Below are 20,064 nucleotides of genomic sequence, written 5' to 3'. Positions count from 1 at the left end.
GTGCGACAGAGCTCTCGGCCATTGAAGAAAAATGTTGAGTCACCTCCACCATTACACTGCGCTCTTTAGCCGACTAGACCCTCCTGCACACAACCATCACCATTGCGAGGACACTTCCATGGACGATATTGATAAACTCTTTCAGACAGCTGTTTCGCTAATACATAGCTCATCAGTGAAAGTAGATGTTGAATGATTAAAAATAGAGACCAAAATGCTCTTATATAGGGGGTTTCCACATACAAAACTGGCAAAGCTGAGGTGATAACGCAGGAAAAGGAAAGTGTGAAGTACTGTTGACGCGCATTGGACATGCATGCAGCGTCGGAAATTCGGCGCGGAAAATCAATCACTATTCAATGCAGAAATAACGTACCAGAATCAGAGTACTATGTAGCTAGTGAGAGTCTGTGTGCTATGTATTAGCGATGTATTAGCGAAACAGCTGTCTGAAGGAGTTTATCAATCTCGTCCACGGAAGTGTCCTCGCAATGGTGATGGTTGTGTGCAGGAGGGTCTAGTCGGCTAAAGAGTGCAGTGTAATGGTGGAGTTGACTCAACATTACTAATACACTGTAGACTAATGTTGTTATTTTTAAATTTTTTACCGCCCACCCCCGCACAAAGTCCTTGGCTACAAAAAAAAATTAAAATCTCTCCAAATCTCTCCATGCTGTTGTTTTTTTATTTTACTGTAAAACCCGAAAGTCTAACGAGACACAAAGTCTAACGTTTCAACGACCAATTCTTTTTCGTTATTTGAAAAAAAAAACGTTATCGCGAGAGGTCTGTGTAAAGATGCGCATACAGATGGGTGGCCAGCTAGCCAACGTTAAACTTTCTGCACGTAATCATGCCAAAATTACAAAAACGTTAAACTTTTTGGTTGTTAGACTTCCGGTTTTACAGTACTTCATCAGATTTACAGGCAAAGATAACTTCTCACCGGCCAGGGGCCAGTTGCTAGAAATGATGAAGAATGCCTATGAGAACACAGAGTTCGGCTTGGAAAAGGTGTTAGCGCTCGCTGTAGCCACAGTACGTATAATAATTATGGAAATATGCTATAGTGTCGGGTGGTGAGTCGGAAAGGTGTTATAACTCGCTGTAGCCAGTGCGTTGAAGTCCACGAAGTGATTTTACCTTCACAACAACGAACAGAGCTCCTTCCTGCAGACACGAGATAGTAAATTAGAAATAGTAGAGATGGTAAATTAGTAAGTAAGGGAAAGGATACGAAGAGGAAGAAATGATGTTGTTATCAGGAGCGTCGGTTCACAGGATGAAAAGGATAGATACGACTAGGGGAATATGGGGATCATTTAGCTTTGAGGGCTGGATTTCAAGTGCATTCTATTCACTTTCCAGCGGCTAAACGGCACTTTCGGACCGTAGTTTCAGTGAGCAAAGGATCCGGTGTTTGAAGGCATTCGCTATTATCCGAGATTTTGCGCAAAACGACTGTTTGTCCAAATGCGGAAGTATGGCACTAAAGCAGGGCATAGTACATGTGAAACCAGTTTTCGAGCGACATACAGTACCTTTATCAGTTCGGGGACCATGAGCCAGAATGCGAGATTAGGCAGGGCCTTCTTGCCCCGTGCACCACGGTGAAGGTACATGAAGGCCGTTCCAGCAACCAGGTATGTGACTATCAACAGTAGCAAGCTGAGCACCACAGGCACATGTAAGATATCATGGAAAAGACACAAGTAGTACAGTCAACTTTGCATATAACGACACCTCACGGGGCATCAGAAAAGTGTCCTTATTCGCGAAGTGTCCTTGCATCTGAAGTCTCACTTAAAAAATGAATTCAGGTAGATGGCACTTTGCTCTGGGCATGGAAATTCTATTGTTATTTGTGAGTCGTCGTTATATCCGCAGTCGTCTTTATCGAAGTTGACTGTATAGTAACTAAAGGAGTGGAGAGTAGGATCAACATTTTTACCAGGTAAGATGATCCATCCACTAGTGTAAAGTACGGACTGCTGTTGCAGATTATGAGCCATGTAGAACAAGTAAGGGTGGGTATTGATTGTTTAGTGGCGTGTATGGCCATTTTCTCCTACCGAGCAGAAGGAATTCTTTAAAGCAGCCCACCAATTTCCTCAGCATCCTGTTCACTCACCACACATCCATGATGGTTCCCAGACTTATCGAGTTGTGCTCCGGGTGTCGATGCGGCGAGGTCGGGCCGGCCGACGGAGGAGCTGGTTCGCGACTGGTAGGCTGAGGCTGTGGCGGCTGGGTTGTGTCTGGTGCAGGCGCTGGCTTTTGAACACATGCGTACTTTGAAGTCAACGTGAAGTGCTGAGCAATGATCAGAGTGAACAGGAACAGCCCGAAATCATAGTGCACAGCCGCCGGTTCTGTGCAACTACTGAGCAACTCACTACTTTGAAAGTCGGTGATAGATATCTCTAAGGTACAGGTGAGCCTAGGACGACCGTGGAATGGCGAGACTAACTTACGTAAAGACTAGTCTGACTTACGTAATGGCCTTCTGGTTTCTCCCCGTCCAGAGTGAGCTTGTGGTCCTGTCCCTGATCACAGGCAAGCTTGAACACTGACACCCTGCATAACAAACAGAGGATAGCATACTACATGATCAACATACAACAACCATAACGTTTTTTGCCTATGAGATCGCCGTTCCCATACGTAATGGTCGGCGGATTCTGCGTCATATCGAACTGCGTTTGCTGGCGACCACAGACAGAACTGCGTTGCTGGCATACCTGAACGGGCATAGAAATACGCAATGATAACAGTATTAGAGTTCTCCAGCTCGGCTGTGGATGTTCAATGGGACGTTATTCTCATAGTGATTGCTAGGTATTATTCTAGCATGAGTACTGGAGATAAAAGTACAGCTAAACCCCAAGCCACAAACTTGAATAGGACGAAATCCTGGGTTGACAGAAAACGAAACCTAGATCCAGGTCTCATATTGCACAATTTCACTGACATGAAATTCTCATGATTTGGTGAAAATCGAAGTTCTTGTAACCATTATTATGCGGTGCCCTCCACGTTTTCTTACATCCTGGCTGATGTGCCGACTATATTACATAAAATGTACTGTCGCAAGTAGTAACATGCCGGTGTTTGCTACTCGGATTCCTTCCCGACGGTACATTCTTAATATTATTATCATTCTCAGTTCAGTTCAGTTTGTTTATTTACGGATTCTCCAGAGGTAAATGGATACCTATCATGGGAGTCTCACCAAACCAATACAAAAATGAAAATAATATTATGTCTGGAGTGCAAAAAATTCAAAATCTGAGATTTGTTTAAGTCAAAGGAGAGGACGGACATCAATAGATTGAGAACCAGGGGTGCTAATAGAACACTGGGAAGGCACTAAAACAAAATAATTGCATTAGCGGATTCTCGCATCCATTCTAAATGGAACTCAGGACGGCAGAATTGACTGTGAGGATGACATTGTATTTGAGAGAGAGGGAAAAAATGAAAAAGAGCGGTGCATACAACGACCAAACGCCTGGGTCCTGTTCTTCGTCTTCTCTCTAGATCGTAGCATCTATTTCAAGTGCTCGTATGCTTTATGCAGCAGTGGTTTTCTCATCAGGCAGGCGTGCATTTCCTACAGTTGACAGTACGCAGAGCTCCGGTAGGCCACTCAGTGGCGGATCCAGAGATCTCTACAGGGGGTTCTAGTATAGTCAGAACTGAATAGCTGATACATGTACATGGGTACGCTTATGGCTGCCAGTGGTACATTTACGAAATTTAGGGGGTCCCGCGGAACCCCTCCTGGATCCGCCTCTGCCACTATGGCATAGATCATATGCACGCAGTGTTATTGGAATTCTGACAGACTGCATTGGTGACCGGCATATCCACAACACTCACTATCACTTACTGCTACGTTGTTAGAGCACTTGGTTTCCGTGAAGGCAGTGCACGGATTGAAGGAATACTCGTACCTCCCGCTCTTTACGTTTGTGAAGCTGCGCAGTCAAGCAAGACACACAACACAATCAATGATTGAACCATACACAAAACCACTATCCAGACTATTTCAGATTTGGACCAGAATGGGAAACACACTGACACCATGAAGCAAAGTTCTTTATGCCTGGAACCTTTTCGTGAAAAGTCCACTTTCCTACTATTAGTAAAGTAAAGAATGAGACAGGGTGGCAGGGTAGATCCACTTAATTTAGTACTGATATCACAGCCCACAGTTAAGCCTGTGTTAGAAATTCTGAAAGCGGGCTCCCCGGTAGTGCATTGTGTCAAGAGTACATACCCCCCCCCCCCCCCAGAGTGTGCAATGGTGCCCTGCCTCGAGACCGGCCTTGTGCTGGTGTGGAGTGTATTCATGACATCAGAAGATCCGATTCCGCTCGACCAAGACCTTATGCAGACATTGCAGAGCTGGATCGGCGTTGCACACTCTGGGGGTTATATACTCTTGATTGTGTACTCCACTTGCCTGCGCACCGCCAAGTCAAGGGTTCGAGCTCCCCCCCCCCCCAGCCGCATATCTAAAATTTAATGCAAATCCGCATGAAGCAGCTCACCAGATCGAGGTGTGGGACCCACGGTCCTCTTCACTTAGTACAGACGAGTCGAACGAGCTGTACTGGCGGTACCCCGAGCCGGCCTCACACCCCTATATGGAAAATTCCCCTTGTCCAACATCCAAGACAAAGCAAATACAATCATGTAGTAGTCATACTGGCCGAAGATTTAAAAAAAAAAATCATTCAGCATCGTGCATGGTCAGTCGCGTTTTCAAGGACAGCGTTCATTGTTGAGGCGACGGTTTCAAATAGGAGATACGTTGCAAACCGGAACGGACTCAGCATTCACTTTCTCTCTTGGTATTTTCATTAGAAACCAGACCTCACAGTGAGATTACGATGTGGTTTACTCCGAGCCAAAATTTCATGGCTCTGCGATGACCAGAAGCGCCATACCAAGCAGGTGAGTTTGACGTGTTGCTTTGCACTGCGACTTGAGTTTTACGTCTTTCGAAAAATCAACATCTTGTCGCAGGTAAACAGCGGCTCGCCTCTCGCAAATAAAGCACCGTATACCAATGAAAACTAATGGAAGCACACACAAGGCTTATTGTTACTCTGTACTGGGTGTCGTGGAGCGATAGCAATTACCTAATTTCAGAACTCAGAGTGAATTTGATGTGCACTCTAAAACCTTTCCGGTTTGGAGCCACCTCTGATTTGAAGCGAAAAATTGGGCAACTAACGTGTTACTTGGAGGCAATGGGTCAACACGAAGGAGTGACTCATTTCAACTGACTCTCGCCTCAGAGCAAACTTCAACATGCCAGTTTTCTTCCACAAACATATTTCGAGTGAACAATCCACGCTGATGATCGGTTTGGGTCAATACAAATTAGGCTGTCAAGCCGTTCTGGTATCGAACCGTCTCCTCTACAGTGCTGCTCAATGAAATCCAGTCACGTAACACAAGTCTGCGCCTTGTAACAGTCTGTGCCTTGTAACATTCCCCAGCCCAGTCAGTGTTCTAAGGTCTATGGCTGCGCGACGCCAGGGCGGTACTGTGTGACGGCTTGGATTTTATTGAGCAGTGCCGTAGTATTGGGACTTACAAGGGTTTAGAACTAGGTCCGTTGTTGTTACTGATTTCCATGAGGCTGATAAATCCACTGCCATCATCCATGTCGCAAACACACGACGTGCCCTCACGAACTTTGCAGTTGGCCGCGTTCGCCGGATGAATGGGCAGGAGGCACAGACTTGATGCCAAGATCAGCGACGCCGGGAGCATCGACGATGAGATCATTGACATTGTAAACATATATCCGGGCTCTGCGCTGCGTAAAGCAATCTAAAGTCTATAGTTTGAATCAATTCATCGTAATGCCATTGGGCTATAAACTCCCCTCACCCTACAAAACCGATATCGCGAGACAGCACACCCAAGAATACTAAATTAATTGTTTGTAAACTGAATTGCATATCTCGACTCTCGTGGACAAAACTCATCTTCCCGGCCTGCACGTGTTGCCCTCTAACACTGTGCTCATGCATACCTACTCACTGAGTAACTCAGTCAGACTGGATCAGCGAGTACGAGTACTGCTGGTTCGTCACGGCTGCATTGAATGTCATACGTGACGCTTGCCCAGCATTAGTCAGCACTACATTATAGTCGACAACAGTTCCCAATCTTGAATGTCAATTGAATGTCAACATTCAGTGTTGATCACGGGATATGGTGCGCCCTCACTATCAGCAATGTAGATCTAAAAACAAAACAAAACATTGCTACTAGATCTACTGACGTCGCCAGTGCTAATGGCAAGGTTATCGACGTAATCTCTTCGCTCCCTCTCCAATACACAACATGAAAATACTGAAAAATACGTGATTAGCACCCACAGAATTCCTCTCATAGAAGGCTCTGAGCGAGACAGCTAACTATGTGCACCTTACATTTGCCGGGGTAACGAGTATAGACTGCAAGCTACTTTGATGGAAGTAGATACATGATAGTGCACGCACATGCGCGCACAGACACACACACACAGGAACACACACACACACACACACACACACACTCACATACACACACACACACACACACACACACACACAGGAACACACACACACACACACACACACACACACACACACACACACATACACACACACACAGACACACACACACACACAGAGGACATATCCTTCCGCCGAGACGGCACCTAAAATTCTTGATTCCTGAGACAATTCAAGCCATACTCCATTAGATCCTGCTGAAGTATCAAGCAAATATGATGCAGAAGAATAGCAAAATAGTGAGGCTTGCGAGGCAAGTGAACTAGAGAGATAGAAAAATTGTATTGCGGCCATTGGATCAACAATGGACAAGTAGTTATTACAGAGTATCATAATTCATAATCTTTAGCAACAACTAAATTGCTGCGTAACTGCACACAAAGAGAACCTGCTCTGAGATAGCATTCCGTTATTTTTAAAATTATCTGCAGAATTGTCAATTCCAGCTTTCCAAGTCAACAGAATGCCATTTCGGTGGTATTTGCTATTTCCAGCCGGTACGGTTATCGTTACGGTAACTAAATTCTCAACGGCTGCTCTCACAGAAGCAAACAAGTCTGATAAAACCAAGGATCAAGTTGAAAAAAATCTCAACGATACAGCCAAGTGCAATGTAGGTCTCTACGTCACGGCTTGTAATGGAGGCTACGCCACGAGGGAGACAATTGTAGGGAGACAGTTGCAGTGCTGCAAGAAGTACGGTATGGACAGTATGGCGGTCACTGGGCACTGGCTAGATCTGTTCATAGCCTTCCCTACTTCGCCTTGCCTTGGAGACAATGAAAAGAGTACCCTCCTGGAGACAGAGACAACACATGTGCATCAACCAGAAGTCAATGTTGAGGTCAGGTCTACTCTCGTTAGTACGACATCAGTACAAAGACAAGCCTCATTATTTATAGACAACGAGACAGAATCCCCAGACGTCTGAAACGCGAACATTCATGTCCGGATAGTCGAAAAAACGTGTTATGGAACAAAAATTTGAAATCCCGGGGTCATCTACTAACAAGCGTAGACCTGTGATACGAGCTCCATGGGGAACATACACGCCTCAACTGAGATTGCACCCAGGATAGAGGACGGTTCTCTAGGATTCAGATGTTTGCTTCCCCACTACCATCACGTATCAAAGGTGTATGGGGGACATTGTTCAGCCTCCCCCCCCCCCCCCTCTCTACAATGCATGCAGGCAGCTTCCAAATGCATTGCGTGGTAAGGACATGCATTGCAATGCATTTCCCGTAGTGTTATAGGCAGTATAGTCCAATATTTGTTAGACACAATCCGCGGTTTGCGGGAGACTAAAGTAGACTGGGTGGTCCACATCTGCAGGATCGCCATCATCCTCTGTGATGAAGGCACAGATGCAGCTCCTCGCCGTGGTAGGTCGGTCGATCTGACCTACCACGAGTTCCAAGTGGTCATGGATTGAAAACACATTTGCTGCATCCATTGATTGCTAAAGCTTGATCACGACATTAGCTGTACACCCATACATCGGTCATCTGTACATCGAAGCTACGGGCACTTCGGTATACCAAGTACCCTTTGGGCGAGTTTCAGTGGAAATATTACTACTCCCTCCGTATACAAAACTTCATGACTCTTTTTCAACGGTGTTTTGAGCAAGAACCTGCTCTGCGAACCGCGCCAAAGGCTCTCATCGACAACCTATATTCATGTTGAGGTAAGTTTGGTTGATCCCGAACAGATTGTCCACGGAAGCCATGCGTGTGAGGACGTTGCCGACAGGAACTCACGAGTCAAAAAAAAAAAAACTAACACCTGCTTGCTAGAAATTGACATCGCTGCGAAGTGGAAATCGCTGCTGGAACACGGAGTCACGCGGAACTCGCTGCCCTGACTTGAAACTAGCCAGGCTCGTACTTGCGGTGCGCGGCCCCATAAATCCACGCAGCGTTAGAACATACTTATTTCGGTTCAGCTCGCACTGCAAGATGAAACATTTCAGTCGTCGTGCAACCAGCTCAGACTCCAGATCGGAATGTCGACAAGCTGGCTTTCTTCACTTCTCTCCAGTCAGACATCTCCTTAGTCGCCAAGGGGAATCGCAGGGACCTCCTAGAAGCCATTGTAGAATGCTGGGAGGATAATCCTGCCGAGAAAATGTGAATCTTGTGGATGTGCTTGTGCGACTCGTTTCACGGCATAATGGAGGTCGCGGGTTGGAACGACTGAATATAGTCCACACCGATTCGTACACAGCTCTGAAAATGAAGAGGACGTAGCCAGAGTCCCGCATCGTATCATCACTGCAGCTGAAAATAATTTGAACGAAATGCGAGCGGAAGCAGCGACTGTTGGTGATGCGGAGTCAGCGTCGTCATGTGACAATGACACGAGCGCCGAAGACTCTGAATAAACTCAATCTCATTCGTCTGACTTGCATTTTCTTTGTATACAGCTTGTAAATAGGTTAGACAATGCCACGAGTGTGATTCCAAGTCAAACGGAACAATTCCAGAGCTGTGCGCAGCCTTCAAAAAAAAGTCACGAAATTTTTGTATACAGAGGAAGTATTTTTTTGTCATTTTCGTGGAAAATAGTGACGTCACATTTTGAAGTGCCCCGTCCAGGATCTTCCCCCCCCCCCCCCCCCCGGGTAAACGAGGTATGAGTGTACTTGCGAATTCAAACGGCATCAGACTTACCTTGATCAAACCCGGCAAGGCTGCCCAGAAGGCATAGTTTGGAAGCGCCTGCCGACCTCTCTCTCCGCGATGTACGTACATGAACGCAAACCCAACCGCAAAGTACGTGGAAAGAAGAAATATGACACTGCAGCAGAGAAAATGCAGATAAGAGTAGAAAAAAAACGCATCACTAATATGTAACCGAGCGTGCAACTGTAACTTGAACACCAACTGATTACTCAGCCATCTCCCCCCCCCTCCCCCCCCCCCCACCCCCACCGAGTATGTTTTATAACCTTCCCCTCCCTGTAAGCAGGCATCGTTGAGTGACCTTGACTCAGGAAGATGCCATCGACAAGCTCTGATCGAAATTTGACTGGCATTGGCAATCACTTTGTAAGCCACATCTGATATTCGATCAGAAAAAGCCACAGAGCATGATAACATGCGTTCATAGAATGGAGTGAGTCTGTCTGGCCTTCATGGAAGGCTATACAAATTCCCTTGATACCTTCCACGTATCAATACTTGTTACACTGCCTTTCCCAGCTTGATAAAAGGGTCACCTTGCATTTGTCGTGTGGGACGACCGTGCATCAGTAAAATTGTGGGGATATCAACAAATATGGTCAGAAATTTATTGGTCCTCCACATATTTTCACATTTTGGGGCTTACTGGAAAGCTCTTTTCTTGCTTGTCATCTTGCTTGCGCTTCCAGAGAATACAGGACACCGAGGATGCCCCTAGCCACGTCAACAGTGTCCCTATCAAATTGCAGCGGACCATCAAGACCCTTGCACAACAATATTCTTCGCTTTTGTGCTCATACTCAACAATTCAAGGTACAATGCAGTCGTGAGTTTCAAGCGATTCAAACGGTGTACCCTGAGGCATGCTGCCCTTGACACGCCATCGGAAATCCCCGTGATTGCCTTGAATGCGGGAAAAGGATAGCTGGGCGGAAACTAAGAGAAAACGGTTCAGATCGAAGTCTCTCATTTAGTTTGTAGCCGCTCGATCTATTTTTTAGTTATCAGCACAATGGAATGAAAGCCCTTTCCAAGACGGTTCCAATTAGCTAGTGATCACGGAAATGGGACTTTTCATTCCTGAGTAATGACAGCTTGTGCAGTGTGTTATCCAGTGCATACAGTATGCATATTGTACGCAAAGACCACCACGAGTATACTCGTCAAAACCCAAACAAGTTGGGGTTTGCATGACGAGTACTGTACACCGCCCAATATTCTCGTCACTAAATTTTCGCGATTTCTTAGAGCCAGCGAGTTTGCGATGGCAAAAGTTCGCGAAGCACGGGAGTCACGTACATACACACACACTGTTGAAATTAGATTTCACGATGGTTAATATTCGCGTTATGCTCTTCTCGCGAAAATAGCGAACATTAATCCGTCGCGAATATTAGGCAGTTTCCAGTATCCTCATCATAAACCCAGAAAGGGTCAAGATTCCTTGCTGACCTGATGTCTAAGATAGTTCCCAGACTGACGATGTTGTGCTCGGGAGAGCGTCTTTGACTGGTTGTCCAGGCTGGGGGTGGTTCTTGTGTGGGCCCTGGTGGTGGCGCCTGTGTGGTTGCTGGCGGTGCTGGTTTCTGGACGCAGGCGTAGTTCGACGTTAATGTGTATTGCTGGAAGGACAAGGACAATGACAAAGAAGGGGATTCATAAGAAAAATAAAGGCATATAAAGCAATCAAGTCAAGGAAAAACGTATTTAATCAACACTAAGAGTGAAACTTTTTCTTGAGATAATTATTGAGCACCAAGGACAGGATCTTGTTTTCAGGGGACCATTCAATGGGTTGTGATGAATTGATAGAGCACCTGTTTGCGTTGCGATTGGCTGCGAACAATGCAATGCTAAAAAAAAAGGTCGTAAAACCAGGGGCACCGGACACGTAACTGCCATTATGGTATTGACAGTGCCACTTGTTGCCCCTGGTAACCTGTGAATCAATAAAATGAACTGATTTGGGTTCTAAAAATTAAAAAGACGACCAAAAATTAATTGGAAAATTCTGCGGAGCCACCCCCCACCCCCGACGAGCAAATTGTGCCTCAGATGGCTGACATCACCGCCCTTAATTTATTAACTTCCGACACCCCTGCAACCAAATGCGATATTATATAAATGAAAATGTCATAATATTAGAACACACTGGTCAATGACAAAGCCCCCCCCCCCCCCGGTATGGTGTGTTTCCCTCCACTAAAATAGGACGCTGACACTTCAGGAGTATAATATACCTGTGCAAAACATGCAGCTATGGCCCTGGAACAAATAGAGTTTGCTGCTGTGGTAACTTGCAGCTTCAGGCTGTATACGGCAGCGGCATGACATGATTACTTACATATGTTCCCTTGGGATCCTCTTTGCTCCACTTCATGTCATGATCGGTGCTCAGATCACACACAAGGGCTACGACGGACTTCCTGAGCAAACATTCATTCATACACAAGCCAGCGACCAGTTGACAACGACTTTAATCATCATCAAAAAACAACATCAAAGGGAACGGTAAGGGTGGAGGCTATAAAAGAGAAAGGTTCCGTGCTGAAGGGCCGAGCTACTTAGAAAAAGAAGAGAGGGTGGTAGCGTTGTGAGTTGTTACCCTGAGTTTCATCCACAAGTAGGCTGTCATTAGACAGCAGGGTTGAATCTATGTTCAGGACTACTAAAATGTGCCGTGTACAATCACATAGAGGCGTGACTCGAATAACAGCCGGTTTTTCAAAGCGTGCCGTGCCGTGACACAGATTTGAATAGAATCGTTGCCGCGCACACGTGTGACAGTACGCACTGCTCAGTGTACACGTAGACTGTAGTCCACGGTGCAGGAATGATTCGCGGTGTAAAAGTAGCTTGTTGTCCACGGTGCAGGGATACATCACTGGGTGCAAGTAGACTGCAGGCCACGGTGTAGGCATGCATCACTACGCGCAAGTAGCAAGGGGCACACTACACAGAATCAGGTTTGGAATAGAAGAGAAGCATGATTTGAACCTGGCCTATGCAGCTGTAGGCACCTGCATTTCAACATGACATTTCGTTATGGTACAAAACAAACTATTTCTATTGACACGAGAAACGCTGCAAGGCTGTAGCCAAGTCAAACAATGAGCTATAGAAACACAAATGAACAATAATTTTATCACGAACACAAACAAGTTGTGGAATTCTTACCGAGGGCCGAATGTCGAAAATACATCTCCTCCCGTGTACGTTATTGTCGGTGGGTTGACGGTCGTGTCGATCTTGGCATTGGGTTGACGACCGCAGGAATCGCCATGGTTTTGACATACCTGCAGCATGCGTAACAAAGATCCACATTAAGTGGCAAAAGCAGGCTCGGAAGAATGATATGCGATACCCAAAATGTAATGGCACCCACACCATATCTCCGGGATTGAAAGAATGCTAAAGAAAAATGAGAGAGGGGAGTTTCAGGCTTGTTTGGATTAACCCCTTGAGTGCGGGGCTGTTTGTCAGTGCACCACGTAAGAAAATGGTCTCTTTTGAAATTTTTCAAACCTCGGCTATGTCAAGTCTGGAAATCTTTGGGAGCCACAACCACAGGCAGTGGTAGGTAGGACCCAGACCAGCACTCGACAACAAGAACAAAAGCGAAAATCGGCCAAGGCACGCCTGGCCGAGCGGCATACTCAGGTCGATTTTTGAGAAATTGCAAGCATATGCACTGCAACGGTTGCCTAAGTTCTTACTCAGTGAAAACTAGGGAGTCGTAACAGGTTAAAGAAAACAACACGAGATCACAGCATCCGAAATAATGTGCGTTCAACTGGGGTGGAGTTTTTCCTAACCCGTGGTCTACCCAAAGTGCGATCCCTACAATGGATTAAAAGCCTGCTGACCCGAAACGAGGCCCAGGAATAAGCGGCCATGGATGAACTGGCCTTGCTGCAAGGGATACTAGAACTGGCAGGCCGGGAACGACTAAAAACGTTGCTTCATGTTTCAGTCTCCCTTGTTATCTTCCTGGATTTTCTATTTTTTGCCAGCTAGCTGGCCTCGGCGTACACCGCAGACACACCCACACACAACAGAAGGATACAGATCACAGTAGTAGTGTGGTCTTTGTTCACTCACGGTGGAAGATGGAAGAGCTTAGCGTAGTGCATACATGAGCATGAAGAAGGGCATGTCACCTCACACATATACATGTACACGTATGTACCAGACCAACATGATGCAAAAAGTGAACCACTGTGGTGAATGGGGCCGCCGGATAATTAACCAGCCCGAAGCTGGCGGAAAAACCTCAGGACCCCGGCGGAGGCACAACCCTGAGGAAAAACCGGTTAGAATAACCCCATAAGAGAAATGAAAAAAAACGTAGCCTGCATGACCTGTCCCGAAGTGAGAATAAAGGGGAGGACGGGTGGGAAACTACAACGGAGAGAGAAAGACCACGATGAAGAGAAAAGTTTGAGAACACTGACAAAAAACCAGCTGACGCAATCCTGGTGCCGTAACTATGGTGAAAATGCTGGCAAAAAATACATTTTTCGTTTCATTCGCTACGCTCAGCCATCGAAAAATAACACTTTATTCATTTTTATATTTTTGGATGCTAGATTTCACTGGTAGAAACTATGCAGATACAGCATTCAATGGCACTCACCGCATTGTCTTTCACACAATGGCCATCGTCAAATCCTTTGCAGGGATTATACGAGTAGAACCACCTACTCGACGGCTGCGGTATGTTCGGAAAACTGTAAGGAAGCATAATGGCGACAAAGGTAAGACATATTGAGAAAGCGCAAAAGCAAACTCATTTTCCAATTTGCAGAACTACATGTATATTAACTGTGGGAGGTGACATAGAGTTTATCGAACCCCGAACACAACATAATCCAGTTTTGTCGCTCTCCAGATATCTGTGCGCTCGTGTCGCCTCATCGGGAAACTAGTCTCGTCCCAAGGACGAGATCGCTGCTCCGTGTCTGCAATAAGCATCAGCTACAAACAGTTCTCCACCCCCCCCCCCCCCTCCCCGTACGGCCCCCAACTTTCTCCAGCGCTCGTTTCCAAATGGTGGGGTGGATTAATGGAACAGGTTGCTGCAAGACATGTTCCCGGCGCTGATGCCAGCTAAAATCTCTCCAATCCTTCAAGACGAAGGTCCACCACCACTTCCGTCAAACTAATTGGCTCTGGGCATCGGACTTCTTGTGAGGCTATGTCACCCGTTAATGAGCAACTTCCCTCGTCCATTATCTCTTTCTTGTTTTTTATTATTAATCATTCTCTTTCTTGTGGCTCTCTTTCTCTTTTGTCACTTGATCTAACTCCCTCCTTAGCTGCATTCCTATCGATGCCTGGTCATAGGCACTGATTCCGAGACCTCACCATCCACATCGGCACATCATCCCTACTCCCCTTTGTCTTGTTGTCTAGTGTCACTTCAGTTGTCCTCTTTACCTACTTGTTACTAGTGCAGTCTTTGCTAGCAAAAAAAAGAAAAAAAGAAAAAAAGACAAAAGTAATGACCTCAAACTGTACTTTGTGTTCTGTGAGTTAACCCATTCAGCGCTACTAGGCCTTGCCTATGGTACTCTGCATATAAAATGCTAAAAACAGGGCCAATAGCAAGTTCTAAAACTCCAGGGTTCTGGCAACTGGGGTTCTCAAATATTTTGGAAATGATTGCCAAGACTATCAACTACAGGGTGACAGAATCGATACAGTCCCCAAAAAGAATAGCGCCTCACAATAGGGGACGCAAGTTTGCTCAAATTGCGTGAAATACGCCAAATGCGTGAAATTGCAGCTGAAAGATCGCTGAAAAGAGAAGAAAAAAAAACGCGTAGTGTTTTCAAGCTGGATTCGTACCAACGACCTATCGTACAAGAGGCAGGATCACCAACCAACTGACTAACAGTGCTTTTACACACCAGACAATGCCAGAAATCACTATATATCCCATGACGTCTATAGACGTCATCCCGCGCATGGGGGGCATTTTCAATGACGTCTATAGACGTCATCAGCGTTCAATGGGTTAATCCAATACCATGTACAGTGGAGATCGGATATAACAACCTTTCATATAACAACAGATCGAGTTTAGCAACAAAATCCTGTCGCTCTAATCGTTTAGCAAGTCTGTTGCGTACATTTTAGATCGGGTATAACAACAGTGAAAATGGCGACAGATCGGATTTACTGGCACATTTTTGTTGCCCAAAGACCTGAAAATACAGCGAAATAATGGGCTTTTTCCTGGCGGAGGGCCTTCAATAGATGTGTTTCAACGAATTTCAGACCAAAAATGAATAAAGGGCCGTTTTCGCCAAATAATACCGTAAAAGTCCGTAAATAAGTACCTGCCCGAAAGAAATACCCCCTTCATTATTTTGGCTCTGTCTGTTGAAGTCAAGTCCAGCCCGATAAACATACTGCCCGAAATAAGTACCGGTACGGTGCGCACATGCAGCACGTAGCATGTACATCGACATGAAAATGACTTCTCCACTACACACAAGTCAGGTCCGAAAATTAGTTCGCGCCCGAAAGTCAGTACCCGCCCGAAAGTTAGTACGGGTGTGGTCACTAAATTCGAAAGTAAATACGTACGTATTTACGGACTTTTACGGTATGGACTTGACACCTAGAATTAAAATAATGGTTTTTCAGCTGTCAACAAATTGCAAAATGAAACCCTTCCACCCACCCAACCACCCAAAAATGAAAATTTTCAGTGTTCCTGTAAAACGTGGATAATCATGGACAGCCCATTATGCGCAAATCAATTGCTGCACCTGCCAACATCAAGGATCACCTAGGAAATCCCCCAATTCTGACTGGTGGAGTGGTGACACCACATCTCGTGCTGGTACGGAGCTATCACACGTGTTCTCTAGCTTTGGCCTCCAGCAGCTTGTCAATTTCCCCACCCGTGTCGCTCCGAATGGAAGACTGTCCTGTCTGGACTTGCTTGCTACGAACCGCCCCCTCTCTGTACGCTCTGTTGACGATGCTGCCCCGCTTGCTGCATCGGATCATTTGCAAGTCATTACAACGCTAGCCTACAACATTGCCACTGACGAACCGCCCCCTCTCTGTACGCTCTGTTGACGATGCTGCCCCGCTTGCTGCATCGGATCATTTGCAAGTCATTACAACGCTAGCCTACAACATTGCCACTGCTAACACCTCTTACAACTGCTCTCAGACTCCTACCCCTCCGCGACATGCCTTCCGCAAGGTTACACCCTCCACTTGGTCAATCATCAACTCTGCACTTTTTGCCTGTGACTGGCATCTTTTATTCACCTCCACTACTGTTGATGAAGCTGTGGAGAAGTTCACCACAGTTCTTGATGACGTGCTCTCCTTCTATGTGCCACAATACGGAGCAAGACCCGCTACACCCAAACATGGCAGCCACCACCCTCGTCAGTCCAGCCGTAACCCCAAGATCCCTTGGCTCGACAAAGATCTCCAAGGTGCAATTAAACTCAAATACGACTACTATAGCTTAAGTAAGAAGTACTCCACCTATGCTAATATTTCTTTATACAAAAAACAGCGCAATCTGGTGAAGTCATTGTCACGTTCTAAGTATCGAGCATATTTACGTTCGCTCACTACCACCCTATCTCAACCCTCTTCCAGGCCTAACCTGTATACCTTTGTTCGCACTCAAAGGACAACTAGTACACGTCAAGACATACCACCGTTATTAGCTTCCAATGGTTCGATGGTGACTGACCCCAAGTCTATAGCTAATACTCTCAATACGCAATTCACATCAGCTGGTATTCCAGACGACCATTCCTCTCCAATACCACCTCTGCAACGTTCTGCGACTGTGTCTTCTGATCTGCGCTCTATACATACCACCACATCATCTGTTCGCACCTACCTAAAAAGACTAAAAGGCAACAAAAGCCCTGGTCCTGATGCCCTACCAAATGAAGTTCTCAAAGTTCTGGCTCCATCTCTGGCGTACCCACTGTGCCTTATATTCAACCTTTCCTACTCCTCCGGCGTATTTCCTGATTGTTGGAAGATCGCTAAGGTCACGCCCATCTACAAGTGTAAAGGCTCCCGATCACAAGCCTCAAACTATCGTCCAATATCTCTTCTCTGCTCCCTTTCAAAAGTATGTGAAAAGGTATTTTACGACCAGTTGTATTGCCACATTTCACCATGCCTTGGCCCTTCCCAATCTGGCTTTCGCCGCAACGACTCAACCTCTGACCAACTAGCTCGTCTAGTACAAGACATTGCCACCCTTCGTGATGCTCGACACCATCTTGCTCTCTGTTTCTTTGACAGGCCTTTGATACTGTCTGGCATCGTGGCCTCCTTGCCAAGCTACATATTGTCTTTGGTGTGTCTGGCCCTGCTCTGTCCTGGCTGGAGTCCTATCTGAGTAGCCGATCCCAGTTTGTTTCTGCCCTCTCCATCAACTCTGATCCTCTACCAGTGTCTTCTGGAGTTCCCCAAGGCTCCATACTTGGACCTCTTTTGTTCGTAGCATACGTAAATGATTTACCCTCTATAGACCCAGGTGTCTCGTTATTTGCTGATGATACAACCCTACTGTCAGCATCCTCGTCCTCAGCGGCTCTTGTACCTCGAGTGTCGGCTCAGATATGCAGTGTCCTACGCTGGATGCAAACATGGCGACTTAGACCCAACCTGACTAAAACCGAAATAATGTTCCTTCCCCCAATCTCATCCATGTCACTTTTACACCATCCTGATTTCCCAGAACCCATAAAGGTTGTTTCCAACCATAAACACATGGGAATAATGCTTGATGATCGTCTCTCTTGGTCTTTCCATATTGATGCTCTTTGCAGCCGTTCAAGCTCTGCCCTAGGTGTTATACGTTCCCATTGTTTCCATCTTCCTTTCAAATGTAAAATTTTGTTTTACAAACTGTACATCCTGCCTCTTTTCATGTACGCTGCTGTTAGCTGGTGTGGCTTGTCCTCGGTTCTCGCTGAGCATCTCGAAATCCACCATAGAAAACTTCTTCGTATCCTGTTTAGTCTACCCCCTCTCTACCCTTCTGCTTCCCTGTATGTCCTTGCAAATGCTTGCCCACTGTCGACCCACCGTCAAAAATTAATTTGCACTTTTGCTCACAAATTTAAACTAGCTCTACATCCTCCTCATCTTAACGTGTATAACTGGTTCCGAATCACAGATGGCTCCCAGACAAGATGCTCTGTTGCCCTCCCCTTGGCTAAAACGTCCTCCCTTGTACGCTCTCCACTCTTTGTTGCTTACTCTGCTTGGCTTGCGCTGCCCGCTACTACGCGAAATGCCAGTACCCTGGACGCATTTAAATCTGCTCACTAGATTCACCATCACCTGTCCCTCCCATGCTTCTCCGTCTTGACCATTACTTTTCTTCTTTTATTCACCATGGTTGGTTAACACCCACATCTCCCGTACTGGCTGATTTTCTTCTCATGCCATGAGGTGTTGTCTATAATAATAATAATAATAATCATTTCTCTCTCACAACATGCACTGGTACATGCACATACTGTAGTAGACCTATGCATCTGTCAAGCGGCCACTGGGTGCTGGTCTTGCAGCCGCAAGCGCTGCTGGTCCATTTCTACAGTGTATGGTAACCATGGTAACTACTGCCATGAACATGGAAATCCACAATGGTCCGGCACTCTCAGTGCGTACAGAACATAATGCATGCACAGCGCATATGTTGATTGCATGCAAACTCATGGCTGCATGGCTAGCGCACTGAGGCCGCTTGACCCCCCCCCCCCCGACTGGGATTTCCATGTTCACGACAGTACAAGGGCTCATGTACATGTATGTACATGTATGTGCTGAAGCAGTAAGGACTACGCTGTTATGGCGCCAGCCACAGTCATCCCATCGGATTTCAATGTCCATGACAGTACATTAGTCATGTGGCCTCCAGTGCCCGTTTGCACGTCACAAATGAGTGTACAGTGCTGCCCTACAAGTAAATCCGATCGCATGAGTGAAGTACACACACAATGCACTATGAAGCCAACACATTCCAACACCGAAGCGCCCACTCGTCCAGCGCGCGAAGCTAGTTGAACCACTCGACCGGATTTGATTGATCAGCACTAGACAACAATTCGTGTAATATGTACGGTAACAACAACAACAACAGATACACTAGAGAGGCTTTGCACATTTTCTACCCCACACAAATACTGTTTGAATGGACGGAACTGCGACAAAAATAAAATGCACAAGAGTGGATATGAACCCTGATGCACAAATTCAATGGCTACTCACAAAGGCTTGGGATTGTCTCCGTTGTTACTGATCAAAGAGAGATCAATGAAGCCACTGCCGTCCGCCATATCACAAGCGCACGTCGAACCAGATCTCATATTGCACTGAGCAGCGGCCCAAGCGCCCTGCACCGCACCGCTAAGAAATAGAAAAGCTATCAGCATGGTTGACAACGAGCTCCGGTATGAACTGCTGTCTCCGGCTACGGTCCCTCTCAACGGACTTTGTGGTCGAGTCGCCACTCCGATTCTCTCAGTTCTCCGGTGCATGCACCGTTGAGAGACTACGAAAGAAACTAGTGATCGTCGCCAATGAAAACCTTGTGGTGTGAAGCAAAACAAAAATATTCCTTCGGCTGTTTTTGCTGTCGGTCTCAATATTATACGAGTAGATCTATGATTGTTTGCGATCTCTAGTACAGAAAGTGTCAGTGGCAGCGCCAGTAGTGGTGACGTGACCTGCCAACACCAAAACAAACTACACACGCTCGGACTTCACGAATCACAGACTCAGTGCAG

The 20,064-nt window shown here is 46.2% G+C and overlaps 2 protein-coding genes across 2 annotated transcripts; both read right to left on the bottom strand.

Moving 5' to 3' along the window:
* Positions 1-612: 612 nt before the first annotated feature.
* Positions 613-5,965, bottom strand: LOC135812186 (uncharacterized). The gene is made up of 6 exons (XM_065325508.1): positions 5,612-5,965; positions 3,893-3,980; positions 2,653-2,741; positions 2,132-2,290; positions 1,542-1,668; positions 613-1,170 (listed from the first exon to the last, which is right to left on the bottom strand). The coding sequence occupies exons 1-6, from the start codon at positions 5,818-5,820 to the stop codon at positions 1,096-1,098; spliced, it is 747 nt and encodes a 248-aa protein (XP_065181580.1). The 5' UTR covers positions 5,821-5,965; the 3' UTR covers positions 613-1,095.
* Positions 5,966-6,707: 742 nt separating this feature from the next.
* Positions 6,708-19,900, bottom strand: LOC135812178 (uncharacterized). Its single transcript, XM_065325500.1, has 7 exons — positions 19,547-19,900; positions 13,905-13,998; positions 12,446-12,564; positions 11,613-11,694; positions 10,721-10,890; positions 9,257-9,383; positions 6,708-7,377 (listed from the first exon to the last, which is right to left on the bottom strand). Exons 1-7 carry the CDS (start codon positions 19,813-19,815, stop codon positions 7,315-7,317), a joined length of 924 nt encoding a protein of 307 aa, XP_065181572.1. The 5' UTR covers positions 19,816-19,900; the 3' UTR covers positions 6,708-7,314.
* Between the last annotated feature and the right edge of the window lie 164 nt (positions 19,901-20,064).

This window comes from Sycon ciliatum, chromosome 3 (genome assembly GCF_964019385.1).
Source record: "Sycon ciliatum chromosome 3, ocSycCili1.1, whole genome shotgun sequence".
In the NCBI taxonomy this organism is placed as follows: Eukaryota; Metazoa; Porifera; class Calcarea; order Leucosolenida; family Sycettidae; genus Sycon; species Sycon ciliatum.
Note: the sequence above shows the minus strand (reverse complement) of the source record. Positions and strands in the feature narration are given on the sequence as shown.